General features: G+C 43.5%; 1 protein-coding gene across 1 annotated transcript in view; it reads left to right on the top strand.

Annotated features, from left to right (window-relative positions):
- STYK1 (serine/threonine/tyrosine kinase 1) overlaps positions 1 to 17,675 on the top strand; it is a 115,631-nt gene that overhangs the window by 53,680 nt on the left and 44,276 nt on the right. Inside the window, exon 3 of the mRNA XM_068255050.1 lies at positions 1,303 to 1,431. Coding sequence (XP_068111151.1) covers positions 1,303 to 1,431 — 129 coding nt within the window. The remainder of the gene's footprint in view (positions 1 to 1,302; positions 1,432 to 17,675) is intronic.

Genomic DNA, 17,675 nt, shown 5'->3' with positions numbered 1-17,675 from the left:
CACCCACCTCCATAGCAACAAAATGTGTTGCTACTCTGGAGGCAGTGTGGAGGGCTATGAGTGGCTAACTAAAACTGGGGGGTTCTAGTTGGCTATTGGGGGTGCTACCTAATACTGGGGGGCACATCTGGCTACTGCATCGCAATAGTGTACCTGAATCTACGGGAGGGCACAATTTGTACACTGTTGCTCTGGGAGCTTGATAGCCTTGAAACTGATCCAGTGATAAGGACCACTGTCTTCAAGTACTTATCTCTTCTACTACAATCCAATGTACCCAGACTATTCAATACAGAAAACAACAACATTACAACAAAACAAAACCACATTCAGCACTCACCACAGGTAGGTCTTTCCTGTGTGTCTGAAATAAATAGGAGACACCGAGAGCCCAATATAGTGTAGTATGTATTGGAAACCGTGGATAAATGTAAGTGTGAGATGAATATACTCACAAACATGGGTTACCTCTTAGGCAACCACTGTAGATGCAGGTGAGGAGATTAGACCTGTCCTCACTCAGGATTAAGATGTCGCTCTCTGTAGATCAGGAAAGTAGGGGTAGGTCACCCCTCCACCAGGGGTGGACACAGTATTATCGTAAGAGAACAGAGGCGCCAGCAGGATAAAAGGTAATAAAATTTTTACAATTTGCTGGGAGGCAGTGGTGGACTTACCTCCGGAAAGCAGACTCAAAATACTGTCTTAAACAAATTTATTATTGGTACCCCAAAAGATGCAACGCGTTTCGCATTCGTGCTACTGACGAGCTACTGTTTGTCCCCTATCTTATTGCCTGATGAAGCGGGCTGTGCATGTGTGTCTGAAATGATCGGGAAACCATAATTTCAGCCAAGGTAAATTTAAAGTGTGTATTTGAGGAGCCCACACTAACATCAGCGTGTTACCGCAAGCACCACGCTTAATGCACCGTGCTTGGGGTAATGTAAATCTATGGGCGACGTGCATGGCGTAAACAACAGAGCACGGTGCGCCTTGAGGCTTTGAGGACAGATTGGAATCTCAGGGATGCACTTCCTGCCCAACAGGTTGTACGTCACTGAGTGGGGGTGGTGCTATGCATATGACCCTGTTGGTGCACTCTGCCGCAATGTCGTATGTTTGTCATTTTTTTGCCATGGGATGCAGCTGGACCATCGCATATCCAACGCAATGCAAATAAGAAAAAACGGCCTCAAGTGACAACATATCCTGACATGTATCCATTTAACGTGAAATATATAGTTATTGAAAAGGCCATTAAAAGTAGTGCCGATATCTAAATGTCATCATTACTTCTAGCTGTGAAAACCTATGAATATGAGGTGATCGTGATCCCGGTCTTACTAGTTGGCGTTACCGTCATCCTGCTCACCATTATCTTCTGCCTCCGATTCAGAGACTGGAAAACCAGAAGGAAACGGCCACAAGGTAATCTAAATCTCAGCTGTAAAAAACAAAAACAAAATGTACAATACTCATGATGGCGTCAGAGGTGTTTGAAGTAGGAGCACAAGAGTTTTCAAAGGGAGGCCTAGCCTTTGTGAAAACACAATGCAGCGCTCACCAGACAAGCTTTCCTGCTTTCCTGTAAGCAAGGTGGAAGGGGATTTGCATACCTTGTCAATTATGTAAATCTAGCCTTTGCCTGCATTTGAAGTTGAAAAATGACTCAATGAAGGAATGTTGTTGTAACATTCTACATAGCTTGTTTTGAGGGCTTGCAACATCAGGTGTGTAAACAAGCAAAATAATATATTTTCTTTGTAGTGGTTTTTTTTAATGTGTTTTGATTAGTAACAGATTAAAGTGAACTTAAAGAGAACCAAGGCGAGAAGGATATGGAGGCTGACATGTTTATTTCCTTTTAAATAATGCACATTGCCTGGCTGTCATGCTTATCCTCTGCCTCTAAAGGCCCATACACACGTCCGTTTTTTGCGAACGACGGGTCGTTTGAACGACCCGTCATTCAGTCGTTCGCTCGCTTCAAACTCACTCTTATCACGCGAACAGCAGTCTGTACACACGCCCAATTTAGCGGGCGAACGACTGAGCGACGGGTCGTTCAAACGACCCATCGTTCGCAAAAAACGGACGTGTGTATGGGCCTTAATACTTTAAGCCAGAGACCCTGAACAAACATGCAGATCAGATTTATGAGAAATCAGACAAGATTATCTGCATGCTTGTTTTAGGTGTGTGATTTAGACCCTACTGACCAAAAAGATCAGCAGGACAGGCATGGAACTGGTATTGTTTAAAAGGAAATAAATATGGAAGCTTCCCTAGGTCTCACATGTCTGGTTCCTTTTAAGCTTTTTGTTTTTTTTACTGTCACTGTGTTCAGATCGATACATTGTTAGGACTTTGGTAAACATTAGAATTTCAGGTTTCTTACTTTGATGTTATGCATAGAGGAAAACACAACTTATCACAATCTTCCTAACCTGGATGGTCTTAATATCTGGGCTCAATAAGTGCGTCACCTCACCGCTGACTCCAAGTTTATTTACCTCCAATTTGTCTTCATCCCCAGTCACTCAACAGAAGCCGATCTATTCAAAGTGATACATGGCTTATCATGATTTATCGGCTGCTAAATCAAAAGGTTCTTACTCTATTGGATCTCACTTCAGGTGCTGATTCAGTGGACCATCCTCTGCATCTCCAGGCCTGAGTTTACATATTAGCTGTGCCTACCGAGTCTTCCTAATTTCTGAGCTGACACAGCTGAGAGCTCAAATTACATTTGTGATTACTTGCAGATGAGGGGGAATTAGACAGGCTCTTCTCTCTAAGCACAAACCGGGTGGGCTTCTCTGTGCTTTCCTGGTGTCCTGTGCAAGAGAGTTTAGGTCCACTTTAATGAGGAAAAGGAGGGTAGGTGCTGTCAGGTGACTCGGTGAGGTAGGGAGTAGATTATAGGTGGGAGTATGGGTGGAGGTGATGAATGGAAGGATGGAGGTGGGAAGACTGTAGAAATGTGATGTTAAATTAGACATGAACCAGAATTCTAGTTTGCAGTGTGAAACCAGCCTCAAGCAAAGTTCACATATACTAACTGGCGGTGTGGGAGCTGCGCCGCACCGCCAAAAATGGCTTTTGGGGAATACCATGTCACTACGCAGTATTCCCCATCTGGCATTGGGCCAAGCAGAAAGTGACGCGCGCTTGCGTTTACTTCCTGCTTTCGGGGTGTGCGGAAGTGCTCAGGAGCGCACTGTAAAAATTCACTTCCGCATATGTGTGCTGAGACGTCACGTCAGTCATTTTTTAAAAAACCCCGCGTTGCCATAGACTTGACTCTCGGGCCGACCCGATGACCACAACTCGGCGCAGAAGCCGTACGGTAACGTAGTTCTGGACCTGTGACGGGCGTGCGGCGCAGACGTCACTTCTGTCACGCCATAACGTGGCAGTATGAAAGTCTCCATAGACTATATAAATAAAAATACTGCACCGCCCCGGTGTGAAAGGGCCCTGAGGTAATTAGTACTGCGCCTTGGCTGTCAGTGAAAGCTCTACACATGCAGTCTAACCCCCTGCAGCCTCTGTACTACATGTAACAGGTGGCGCATCAAACAAACTTCTCCTCAGGGAAGTTTAAAGGCGGCAGCAGACTGTAAAGAGCTTAACCTGCTGGTTGAACAAGCCAAGCTAATATGTGAAGAAGCCCAGGAGCTGCCAGATCTGATGACATTTGAGATAAGAGAGTAAAAGGAAGGGGAGAATTGTAATCTTTTCTGTTTTTAATGTTTGTATGCTGACAAAAAAGAGGCAGTGTACAGACAAGGTAATGGCTGCGTGTCTTTTGTCAGCAGTGATGTGAGATGACTGACTGAACCTTTGTTGTCATCTAACTTGCCTACTCTAAACCCCGGGCTACACAAGCAAGACTATTCACTTCAGACCAAGACATTTAACTCTTTGTAGACATTTCCTTTACTTGCAATATACGGATATGAAGGCACAAATTCAGGTGCAATGACTAAATATTATTTTTTAAATAATTATGTATAAAAACAAGTTTTCAGTTAGTTTTTACAATAGAAAAATGAAAATGCTTTCTGCACCAATAATAAACTGTCAAGGGGTCATTACAATTTGTAAATTCAAATGATTTTGTGTAATAATTCATAATTAGGTATAATTGTTGCGTAATTTGGTGCCAACTTTTGCGGTGAATAGCGAAGCCCCCATCAATGCTATTGTCACCAAAACATATGCTAAGTAGAATAAAAGTGGGAACAAGTCAAAAAAACAATTTTTCAAACATACCTTGTAGTTTTTGAGAAAATCTGGATTTTTTTGGTATTTTTTAGTTTAAAGAGGAGCTGTCAGCTATACTATCTCAGGAAAAAAATATAGGTAGATAAATACTTGCTCTACTTACATAACATGTATTGCACTGTCCACGTTATGATTCCTGTGAATTTTATAAAGGAAAAGTAGAGAATCCTATTCTAGACAGTTTCCATATTTACTGTGGCTATTTTGAAGCCAGTCGTGATGTAATATCCGCCCTAGTCTCTGCCTGATTTGCCCGCCCTTCACTATAGAAAGTGCATTGTTTCAGCCTGAGAAATGTTGGCTAATCAGAGAGGAACAGAAGTGTGGGAGGGGAAAACAGGAGGGAAAGAGGCTTCAGCCAATCAGGCTGCATTAGTTAAGTCTGAGGGGAAGTAGAGAAGCAAAAAAAAAAAAAAAAAAACAACCCAGCATGCCCTGCAACTACTCTTTTGTGTACCAAATTTTCTGTGTACCAAATAAGCGTCATCTAAACTGGGGAATGATAATTTAATAACAAGAAAAGTAATAGTGATTTTAACTTTTGGATTGCCTGATTAGCATCCTTATTACTTGTTTACCAGATAAAAATGAAGAATTGATATTTGATTTTATGCCCGACAGGTACTCTTTAACCACTTTGTCCTCCTTGACGTATAAAAACGTCAAGGAGGACAGGCGCGCTCCCGCGCGCTCCCGCGGCCGATCGCGCACGCGCACTCCCGGCCGCGGAGTCGGTAGCCACGGAATCAATTTATCGGGCTATGGAGCCCGATCATTGATTCCTCTCCCCCGCTGAAAAAGCGACAGCTTCTCTCGGAAGCTTCGCTCTTTCTGAAGCTGTGTCCCTCTAAGCGTACATTGTACGCTTAGAGTGACGTCATGTAAAAAAAAATCGAGATTGCCATCTTGTGGCCAAAAAGTAAAACTACAAGTAAATGCCCAAAAACATTACAATACACCAATATTTCCCCAAATAAAACACTTTTATACCCCACCCTCCCAAAAATGCCCACATAAAATGTTTAATAAAAAAAAACAAAAAAAACATTACTATAAAAAAAAAACACATAAATATTTACCTAAGGGTCTAAACTTTTTAAATATCTATGTAAAGATGAAATATTTCTCTCTATTTTTTTTTATAAGCTTGTAAATAGTGATGTATGCAAAACGGAAAAAATGCTCTTTTATTTCCAAATAAAATATTGTCGCGATACATTGTGATAGGGACATAATTTAAATGGTGAAATAACCATGACAAATGGGCAATAACAATACGTGGGTTTTAATTATGGAGGCATGTATTATTTTAAAACTATAATGGCCGAAAACTGACAAATAATGAATTTTTTCATTTTTTTTTCTTATTCTTCCTGTTAAAATGCATTTACAGTAAAGTGGCTCTTAGCAAAATGTACCCCCCAAAGAAAGCCTAATTGGTGGCGGAAAAAACAAGATATAGATCAGTTCATTGTGATAAGTAGTGATAAAGTTATAGGCTAATGAATGGGAGGTGAACATTGCTCGGATGCATTAGCTGAAAACGACTGAGATGTTAAGTGGTTAAAAACCATTTTTTCTTTTTGCATTTTTAAAATCAATTTTCTCAAAAACTACAAGGTCTTTTTGCAAGATCTTTTTGCAAAAATTATTTTTGACTTGTACCCACTACAGTATAATCTCGTTATAATAAACTGGTATAGCAAACATTCTGGTATAAACTACCTCTCCAGGTCCCGGACAATCTCCATTATAAGTCTATCAGAGGAATGCCTGGTATAGTAAACCCTGGATATAATAAAACTTCTGTTATAGTAAACATGTTTTTTGGCCCCTACGTGATGATGGGTTGATGCTTAATAACATTTGTAAGATAAGAATGGCACCAGTGCTGGATATTGTTCTGGTATTGTACCAGTTTTCTCCCCAGATATTTTTTCTAGCCGGGTGGCATGAAAAAGTAGCCAGGTGGGGCGCAACTAGGGGAATACAGAGCAGGTGCAACTCTGCTTAAAGCATAGTAGGAGGATGAGGAAGCAAGCCAATGATAGCCGGGTGCTCCCCAAAACTGGCCAGCTAAAAGAGCCTGGGAAGAAAGCTGACTGTACAAATAAACAGCCTGGGGAAAATGAGGAATAAAGTTAAAAATAAACTAAAGAGGATGCAGTGTTACCACTTACACTTTGCTATCACCTATTAAAGTATCATCACAGTCCTCCCATGGGATTGAGTGCATTCCCGGGTATCGTTTCGCTTATTAGCGATGACGCTCCTGGTAGCATGTGGAGCACAGTACAGGCTGCTTCCACTTGTAGTGCAGATTAGAGGGGCCTACGCTGCAAAGATAAAGAGAGTGAAGAGTAGAGTGCTAAGTCCCACCCACGGAGATATCGGAGCCACGCACAGGAAGCGAGTGGTTGCCTCTATTCAGTGGCAGCTGCAATTTTTAAGGAGCCCTGGATACTGTACTAGTGATTTGTCCAGTCTGGCTATGCGGCCCAAGGTATACTTAGCCTTGTAGTCCACCAAATGGGGTTTACTATAACCTTAACATATGAAGCAATTTTGGTGGCGATATCATGTATGGGGGGGTTTGCGATTAACCGCTAAAGTTGGCGAAAATTACGCAAAATTACAAATGATACAATTACAAATGAAATTAAGATTTTTCCCGATATTTCATATTACAATTGTGCATCGTAATTGCAAATTTTGATGCGAAATTCCCTCTATGCAAAATTTGTGCTCATCACTACTCTTATCTCCAAAGCAATACATCTCTCCCTGTGGCACAACTACAATACATGCCAACCCCCCCCTTCCCCAACAAAACTCTGATGTAACCCCCAATGCTCACACCCCTTCCCTTGCCTCCCCTTGGTGCCCTTCACTGCCTTGCGGCCCATCTGACAAGGGTCGTAAAACAAGTGTGGCCATCATGATCGTCACACCCATAACAAGTGTAGCCACACAAACCCCTTAAGTATAGTCAGTCCCCGGTATCGGAGGAAGTATCAGATAATGGGAAGGTTAGTTTGGCCCCCCTGGGGTCACAAGGGCTGCTTCCCTCTAATTACACTCCTGATTCCGTTTTACAAAAACACATCCATCTAGTAGGTTTTAATGGTTACATGATGGAATTAAAGTGTCTTTTTTTGCCTACAGCTGGACTTTAATATACTAATCTGTTGCTGCTGATTGATACTATTGTACTTTTGTGCATCGCTGCCACAAAGGATGTCATATAATCCCTTAAATTCTAGACATTACACAGTTGGTTTGATTCTTACTCATTCATACAGCCATGTTAACAGTTACTATAGTAATAGCTTGAGCTGTAGTCCAGGCACACATTGATACATTCTTTATGTTTCTTGTATTCACAAGCTTCATGTACCTAGAAGAGGAAAGTTTTTTTGGGAGAACAATTTGTTCCCTGTACAACAACCTATTCACGCCTTATTCATATTGATATTAGAAAGGCTGCACTTGGCAAGCTCTACAGAACATCTCAAGCCACCCACTCCACCCAAATGTAAAACTAAATTACAGCAGGCTGCTTTCACACTGCTGCTTTGATTGACAACGTGTTTGTTCTTTGTGTCCAGGCTGTGGCCACTATGCAGGGAATCACTTTCAAAATGCATTAAACACCGTTTGAATTATCACTGTACAATGTTTCTTAAACTGTCACCTGAAACAATCAGTAAGGGCCATTTTAGTGATAGTAACTGTACATAATGGCCTCAATTCACTAAGTTTATCTCCTGTCTTTAATAACGTTTCTAGAGTGGTCACCATGGTGATGAGGCATGTCGTATTCAGGAAACCTTTTACCTCAGGCAAACCTAAAGTTAACTCTTCTGTTTTTAAGTTAACTCTTCAATCCTTAAAATAACTCCAGAGTTAAAGACAGGCTGTTTATTAACTGTGTGTGAAAATAACTACAGAGGAGGTAAATTAACTACAGAGGAGGTAACTTAAGGAATGAAGAGATAAGATAACTCTCTTACTGTGTGGAGGTAAGTTTTCTCTTGCCTTATTATCACCAGCATGATCTTAGTGAATTGAGGCCATTGTCAGTCCTCTAAATATAAACAATTCAGTTTTACCTCATATTTTGGCATCTCTGATTCATATAAGTGCCTTCAGATTTATGCCCCAAGTGTTGCATCACTTTTTTTCTCCTAGTGTTGGGCGAACATCTAGATGTTCGGGTTCGGGCCGAACAGGCCGAACATGGCCGCGATGTTCGGGTGTTCGACCCGAACTCCGAACATAATGGAAGTCAATGGGGACCCGAACTTTTGTGGTTTGTAAAGCCTCCTTACATGCTACATACCCCAAATTTACAGGGTATGTGCACCTTGGGAGTGGGTACAAGAGGAAAAAAAAATTTAGCAAAAAGAGCTTATAGTTTTTGAGAAAATCGATTTTAAAGTTTCAAAGGGAAAACTGTCTTTTAAATGCGGGAAATGTCTGTTTTCTTTGCACAGGTAACATGCTTTTTGTCGGCATGCAGTCATAAATGTAATACATATAAGAGGTTCCAGGAAAAGGGACCGGTAATGCTAACCCAGCAGCAGCACACGTGATGGAACAGGAGGAGGGTGGCGCAGGAGGAGAAGGCCACGCTTTGAGACACAACAACCCAGGCCTTGCATGAGGACAAGAAGCGTGCGGATAGCATGCTTTGTACCACCATGCAGTCATAAATGTAATAAAGATAAGTGGTTCAATAAACAGGGACCACGCGGCAACGCTAACCCAGCAGCAGCACACGTGATGGAACAGGAGGAGGCGCAGGAGGAGAAGGCCACGCTTTGTGAGACACAACAACCCAGGCCTTGCATGAGGACAAAAAGCGTGCGGATAGCATGCTTTGTACCGCCATGTAGTCATAAATGTAATAAAGATAAGAGGTTCAATAAACAGGGACCACGCGGCAACGCTAACCCAGCAGCAGCAGCAGCAGCAGCACACGTGATGGAACAGGAGGAGGCGCAGGAGGAGAAGGCCACGCTTTGTGAGACACAACAACCCAGGCCTTGCATGAGGACAAAAAGCGTGCGGATAGCATGCTTTGTACCGCCATGTAGTCATAAATGTAATAAAGATAAGAGGTTCCATAAACAGGGACCGGCAACGGTAACCCAGCAGCAGCAGCAGCAGCAGCAGCACACGTGATGGAACAGGAGGAGGCGCAGGAGGAGAAGGCCACGCTTTGTGAGACACAACAACCCAGGCCTTGCATGAGGACAAAAAGCGTGCGGATAGCATGCTTTGTACCGCCATGTAGTCATAAATGTAATAAAGATAAGAGGTTCCATAAACAGGGACCGGCAACGGTAACCCAGCAGCAGCAGCAGCAGCAGCAGCAGCACACGTGATGGAACAGGAGGAGGCGCAGGAGGAGAAGGCCACGCTTTGTGAGACACAACAACCCAGGCCTTGCATGAGGACAAAAAGCGTGCGGATAGCATGCTTTGTACCGCCATGTAGTCATAAATGTAATAAAGATAAGAGGTTCCATAAACAGGGACCGGCAACGGTAACCCAGCAGCAGCAGCAGCAGCAGCAGCACACGTGATGGAACAGGAGGAGGCGCAGGAGGAGAAGGCCACGCTTTGTGAGACACAACAACCCAGGCCTTGCATGAGGACAAAAAGCGTGCGGATATAGCAGCAATGCTTTTTGCCGCCATGCAGTCATAAATGTAATACAGATGAGAGGTTCAATAAACAGGGACCGGAAACGCTAAACCATCCCAGATGTTCATCGGTCATGTTACTTGGTTGGGGTCCAGGAGTGTTGCGTAGTCGTTTCCAATCCAGGATTGATTCATTTTAATTTGAGTCAGACGGTCTGCATTTTCTGTGGAGAGGCGGATACGCCGATCTGTGATGATGCCTCCGGCAGCACTGAAACAGCGTTCCGACATAACGCTGGCTGCCGGGCAAGCCAGCACCTCTATTGCGTACATTGCCAGTTCGTGCCAGGTGTCTAGCTTCATGCCCGGTTTCAGGTCCAGCGGTGCCAGCCACAAATCCGTCTGTTCCTTTATTCCCCTCCAAATTTCCTCCCCTGTGTGCTGCTTATCCCCAAGGCAGATCAGCTTCAGCAACGCTTGCTGACGCATGCCAACAGCTGTGCTGCACTGCTTCCACGATCCTACTGCTGCTGGTGCTGGGTTAGCGTTTCCGGATGAGGTACAGCTTTGAGATGCGTTGGAGGAGAAGGAGTCAGAGAGGTAGGTGCTGCTGTTGTTATCCAGTGGGAGGGACGGCGGTGCAGCTGTTTGCGGCGTGGGCAACACCCGCGCCGTAGCAGGTGAGGAATCGCTGCCAGGCTCCACAAGGTTCACCCAGTGCGCAGTAAGGGAGATGTATCGACCCTGGCCGAACGCACTCGTCCAGGTGTCAGTGGTGAGGTGAACCTTGCAGGCAACGGCATTCTTCAAGCTTCGGGTTATTTAGCTGACCACGTGCTCATGCAACTCAGGCACTGCAGAGCGCGCAAAGTGGTAGCGGCTGGGAACCACGTAACGTGGGATGGCCACTGACATCATGCCCTTGAAGCTGTTTGTCTCCACCACTCGATATGGCAGCATTTCGCAGGCCAGAAGCTTGGCTATGCTGGCTGGCTGTTACTGCCACGGCCCGGGGGTCATTTGCTGGCAATTTCCTCTTGTGCTCAAACATCTCAGAGACAGACAACTCAACCGTAGCGCTGCACACCGAAGGGCTGTTGGTTGTTGTGTTTGATGAACACTGGGAGACCTCAAGAGCACTAGTCCGGAAAGTGACAGTGTCAGCATCGTCTGATGTTTGTGAATGTTGTGAACCACGCAATGGCTGGGCTACTGCTGCTGCTGAGGCGGGTCTGGTGGTGAGTCTGGTGAACCCAAGGGAGGCAGTGTTGCTGGTGGTACCCTGTCCTGCCGCGTTTGCCCACAGAGTGGGATGTTTGGATAGAATGTGGCGGCTCATGCTGGTGGTGGAGAGGTTGTTAATACTTTTCCCCCTGCTCAGGCGGGTCTTGCACACCTTGCAAATCGCCATGGTAACATCCTCAGTGCAGTCTTCAAAGAAAGCCCAGACTTTAACTGGCTGAGGACTCGGACCTCGTGCGTGATGTGCTGGTGCTGCTTAACCCACTGCTGGACGCTTGAGAGGTCATCCAAGTAATTATCTGGTCCTGTTCTTTTGGATCTGTGAGGGTTGTTGTCCTGGACAACATGGGCAGTATTGAGTGGGTTTTCTTGGGTGCTCCCCTGTGGCCTGTACGTGAACCGTCAGGGGAAACACCTCTTCCCTTGCCCCTCCCTCTTTCACCGGATTTCTTCCTCATTTCACTTATCCTTAAAGTACACGCTGACTGGCAGCAGTACAGTGGCAGTACAGAAATGCTATACAGTGGTGGGTGAGCGGTGTACCACTATTGTCAGCAGTGACACAGAGCACAATGCTATACAGTGGCGGGTGAGCGGTGTACTACTGTTCCCAGCAGACACAGAGTGGAAGTAAACACAATGCTATATAGTGTGGCTGAGCCGTGTACACAGAGTGGCATTAAACACAATGCTATATAGTCTGCTATATAGTCACCCCGAACAGGGTGATGTTCTGCAGAACCCGAACAGTGGCAAACACTGTTCGCCCAACACTACTGGGAGGGAACGCAGATTTTAGTACCTAAACACACGATACAACATGTTTTCCGGGGTCGGACTCTGAGGCACATACAGATGGTCCCGATCATCATCCTCATCATACAACTCTTCTCCTGAGTCTGACCCACCCACCACCTCTGCCACCCCAACATCCCCAGACACAGACCCCTCATCGTCCTCAACATTAACTTGGGATGCTGGCCTGAGCCAGACCTCCTCCTCCACATCAGGCCCCATCATCTCCTCAATGGCAGCCCTCATTAATCGCTCTGGCGACGGACTGATGGACACAACGTTCTCCTCCGGGGAGGGCTGCTGCTGACCACTGGCTGCTGGGGTGGATGTTATAGCTTGCGTGGGGCGTTGGCTGTTGCTGTTGTTGGGAGTGCTGCTCACAGCGGAGGTCTCTGGGGAACTCATGTTGAGCTCATATAGTGGTTGACGGTGAGTGGAGTATTACTGATCCCAGCAATATACACACTGACTGGCAGAGTACGCAATGCTATATAGTGTGGCTGAGCGGTGTACACAGAGTGGCAGTAAACACAATGCTATATAGTCTGGCTGAGCGAGCGGTGTACTACTGTTCCCAGCAGAATCAGAGTGGCAGTAAACAATGGTATATAGTCTGGCTGAGCGGTGTACACAGAGTGTCAGTAAACAATGGTATATAGTCTGGCTGAGCGAGCGGTGTACTACTGTTCCCAGCAGAATCAGAGTGGCAGTAAACAATGGTATATAGTCTGGCTGAGCGGTGTACACAGAGTGTCAGTAAACAATGGTATATAGTCTGGCTGAGCGGTGTACACACAATGCTATATAGTCTGCTATATAGTGTCAGTAAACAATGGTATATAGTCTGGCTGAGCGAGCGGTGTACTACTGTTCCCAGCAGAATCAGAGTGGCAGTAAACAATGGTATATAGTCTGGCTGAGCGGTGTACACAGAGTGTCAGTAAACAATGTTATATAGTCTGGCTGAGCGGTGTACACACAATGCTATATAGTCTGCTATATAGTGTCAGTAAACAATGGTATATAGTCTGGCTGAGCGAGCGGTGTACTACTGTTCCCAGCAGAATCAGAGTGGCAGTAAACAATGGTATATAGTCTGGCTGAGCGGTGTACACAGAGTGTCAGTAAACAATGGTATATAGTCTGGCTGAGCGGTGTACACACAATGCTATATAGTCTGCTATATAGTGTCAGTAAACAATGGTATATAGTCTGGCTGAGCGAGCGGTGTACTACTGTTCCCAGCAGAATCAGAGTGGCAGTAAACAATGGTATATAGTCTGGCTGAGCGGTGTACACAGAGTGTCAGTAAACAATGGTATATAGTCTGGCTGAGCGGTGTACACACAATGCTATATAGTCTGCTATATAGTGTCAGTAAACAATGGTATATAGTCTGGCTGAGCGAGCGGTGTACTACTGTTCCCAGCAGAATCAGAGTGGCAGTAAACAATGGTATATAGTCTGGCTGAGCGGTGTACACAGAGTGTCAGTAAACAATGGTATATAGTCTGGCTGAGCGAGCGGTGTACTACTGTTCCCAGCAGAATCAGAGTGGCAGTAAACAATGGTATATAGTCTGGCTGAGCGGTGTACACAGAGTGTCAGTAAACAATGGTATATAGTCTGGCTGAGCGGTGTACACACAATGCTATATAGTCTGCTATATAGTGTCAGTAAACAATGCTATATAGTGTGGCTGAACGAGCGGTGTACTACTGTTCCCAGCAGACACAGAACAGTACACAGAATGCTATATAGTGTGGCTGAACGAGCGGTGTACTACTGTTCCCAGCAGACACAGAACAGTACACAGAATGCTATATAGTGTGGCTGAACGAGCGGTGTACCACTGTTCCCAGCAGACACAGAACAGTACACAGAATGCTATATAGTGTGGCTGAACGAGCGGTGTACTACTGTTCCCAGCAGACACAGAACAGTACACAGAATGCTATATAGTGTGGCTGAACGAGCGGTGTACTACTGTTCCCAGCAGACACAGAACAGTACACAGAATGCTATATAGTGTGGCTGAACGAGCGGTGTACCACTGTTCCCAGCAGACACAGAACAGTACACAGAATGCTATATAGTGTGGCTGAACGAGCGGTGTACTACTGTTCCCAGCAGACACAGAACAGTACACAGAATGCTATATAGTGTGGCTGAACGAGCGGTGTACTACTGTTCCCAGCAGACACAGAACAGTACACAGAATGCTATATAGTGTGGCTGAACGAGCGGTGTACTACTGTTCCCAGCAGACACAGAACAGTACACAGAATGCTATATAGTGTGGCTGAACGAGCGGTGTACTACTGTTCCCAGCAGACACAGAACAGTACACAGAATGCTATATAGTGTGGCTGAACGAGCGGTGTACTACTGTTCCCAGCAGTGACACACAATGACTGGGGGGGACCCTGGCTAGCGTGGCTGGAGCGCGAACTACCCTGCCTGCCTACCCAAAGCTAAACCCACAGACAAATGGCGGAGATATGACGTGGTTCGGGTATTTATTTACCCGAACCACGTGACAGTTCGGCCAATCAGAGCGCGTTCGGGTCCGAACCACGTGACCCGTTCGGCCAATCACAGCGCTAGCCGAACGTTCGGGGAACGTTCGGCCATGCGCTCTTAGTTCGGCCATATGGCCGAACGGTTTGGCCGAGCACCGTCAGGTGTTCGGCCGAACTCGAACATCACCCGAACAGGGTGATGTTCTGCAGAACCCGAACAGTGGCGAACACTGTTCGCCCAACACTATTTTCTCCTTCCAGGATTGTGATTGTGCTGAAGTTCAGAAAGCTTCACCAATCACAAAGCTGAGGAGCAATAATCGCATGAAGAGCATGAATTTTTTTCAGAGTTCTCCAGTGAGGATTTAATTTAATGATGGTTGTAATCTGCTATCTACAAATATGTGAAATTTTGCGTAAAATTTCCCAAGTATGCACATACGGAATTACGATTTGGAAATTCAATTGTTTTTGCATAACCCTTTGATAATTTTGCATTTCCCGCGATTTTGTGTAATTTAGTGCCAAATTTAGCAGTTATTAGTAACGACACAATACATGATATTGTCAACAATATTGCTACGTAAAGTGGGAACAAGTAAAAAAAAAAAAAATTCAAAAAGACCTTATAGTTTTTAAGATAATCTATTTTATAAATTCAAAGGAAAAATGTTTTTTAAACTCAGAAAAATGTCATTTTAGCAAGTTTAAAAACAAGTTTTTTTTAAATATTTTTTTTAAAATTTGATTTGCTCAAAAACGACCAGGTCTTTAATTGACTTGTTCCCACTATTCCTCTTAGCATACATAACAATTTTGCTGACAACAGCATGTATGTAGGCATTGCTAATACATTTTAAAGTCAGCATAAAATTACATTAAAATTATGCAAAATATTCTGTAATTGTGGTTCCAGATTACAGTTATGAATTAAATCAATTACCATTTGTTCTGCATTATCACATTGTGATTTTGCTTCACAATTGCAAAATGTGAAATGCGTGCTCGTCACTACTCATAACATGATCTTGGGTTGTTGAAAGGAAAGAGAGGTGAGTTGGGTTGTTGAGAGGTTGAGAGAGAGGTTTCTGAATCAGTGGCTGCAGTTGCGTGCAGAATAAAAAATAAACAAAATCCTGTCTGGGTTTTAGTAGATCACATATTTTCCTAAGGGAGACCTTTGTAGATGCATTAGACAGAGTTCACACTTAGTAAAACTAGCATATGAATTACGAATGTGCAAAGACGCGTTTGCTGCACATATAATGAGTCATTGGAGAATTGCACTTCTGCTATAAGTCTCCAAACTGTGTTCATATTCTCGCATGTACGTGAAAAAACATTTTACAGCATAAATTTGCACAGTGCATGCAAATTAACATCGGCTTTCATTAGCCATGGTAAAGAAAAAAAGCATACAAATGCAATTGTTTTTAACAGGTACATTTGTATTTATTTTTCCAAAGCTACATTTACAACATACAGTTCAGTACATTTGTGTGTTCAAGTTGTAGGGGAAGGAGAAAAGGAGGGGAGTGTGGGGAAGAAAAAAAGAAGGCTGCGAATTTTAACGTGTCTTTTGCAATAAGTGAACAACATGCTGTGACTGCTGCAAATCTAAGGGCAAAAGTTATAGAAGTCAAACTTTTTGAACCAAATGTCTAAATAGATTGTCTGTGCATATAGGTTATATGTGGAAGAATAAAATATTTCAATAAAGTGCTAAAATACAATAAAAATATAAAATAACATTTCTATTTTTTTTTTTAAATGCAATAAACAAAATATGCATGCATGAAAAAGAGCCTAGCTGGATAATAAATCGGCTCCGGTGGATAACGAAATCTCAACGATAAACATTGTTAATTAAATTGGTTAACGTTAAATACAGTAAAAAAAAAAAGACAGGAGTTGATAACGAAAATATATTAACGTTAAAAATTGTAACGCAATTCAACAATACATCTTAACCCAACTCTACTCTTACACAGAACCCTCCCCTGGTGGTGCCTAAAATTAACCACTCCCCTGGTAGTGCCTAACCCTAACCTCCCCACCCAAGTGTTGCGTAACCCTAACTGCCCCCTGGGTGGTGCTTAACCCTAACCACTCCCCCTGGTGGGGTCTAACCCTAATTACTCCCCATGCAGAAACACTCTTTTACACATAGAAACAATAATATATTTGAGAACATAAAATGTGTACATACAAACGAACTAATATGACAAAAACTATAATGTTGCAAACTTCTAAAACGATAACATACTTCCAAAACTTTAATGTTCTAATGTTGTTAACGATATTTATCAGTGTCCATTTTTTTTCTACTTTTTTTTCACTGTATTAATGACTGCATTAGAGTCTATGGCGGCACCCTTTTCGCCCACTACCCACCGGCGCCCTTTTTTCCTGCTACCATGAAATATCCATGTGTACAACATGAGAATTCATGGTGTGGTAGTCAGTACATTAGAGGTTGATATAGTTAAGCGTTGTACGCATTGCTGGACAAGACTAACTGTATGAAATCTCTGGGTCACTTAATGGACTGCAATGTATAATGTATAACGTAATGTAATCTATGTCTCTATATATGCCTTCTTCCTGAGCTATATGTATGTGCCAAAAATAATTCCGGGCATGACCCAATCATGCTTGGCGAAATAAACGATCCTGATTGTTACTGTTCCTTAAAGTGCACCTAAGGTGACATGATGAGATAAACATGTGTGTACATTTCCAAGCATACAAATACATAGGCTGTGTTCTTTTTTTTTTTTTTTTTTTTTTTTTCTTCTTTTTTTTCTGCCTGAAAGAGTTAACATTCAGGTATGCTACTGACAGTTTCTCTCCAGATGGAACCTGGTTGTCAGACTATAGCATACCCTCACTGATAAAGAATTACAGCCTTATAAACTTTTGCCTGGAAGAGAACAGCTTCTGAAGTGCAGGGGGTGGATATAAAAGGTAATAGGTAGCTATTTTAGCCCTGGGACACTTAAAAGACTGTGCCATTGAGCAGACACTACAAAATATGAAATCTACTTTTTACGTTTTAAGCATAAAATAAAACTGGTTTATGAGTAAGAGGATAACTGTTTTGTTTTGGTTTTTTGTTTTTTTTATCTCAACAGTGTTTTGTTTTTTTCTTCACCTCAGGTTCACTTTAAAGG

This window comes from Hyperolius riggenbachi, chromosome 10, assembly GCF_040937935.1.
Source record: "Hyperolius riggenbachi isolate aHypRig1 chromosome 10, aHypRig1.pri, whole genome shotgun sequence".
Taxonomy (NCBI): Eukaryota; Metazoa; Chordata; class Amphibia; order Anura; family Hyperoliidae; genus Hyperolius; species Hyperolius riggenbachi.
The sequence above is the reverse complement of the archived record's forward strand: the minus strand, read 5'-3'. Positions and strand labels throughout refer to the sequence as shown.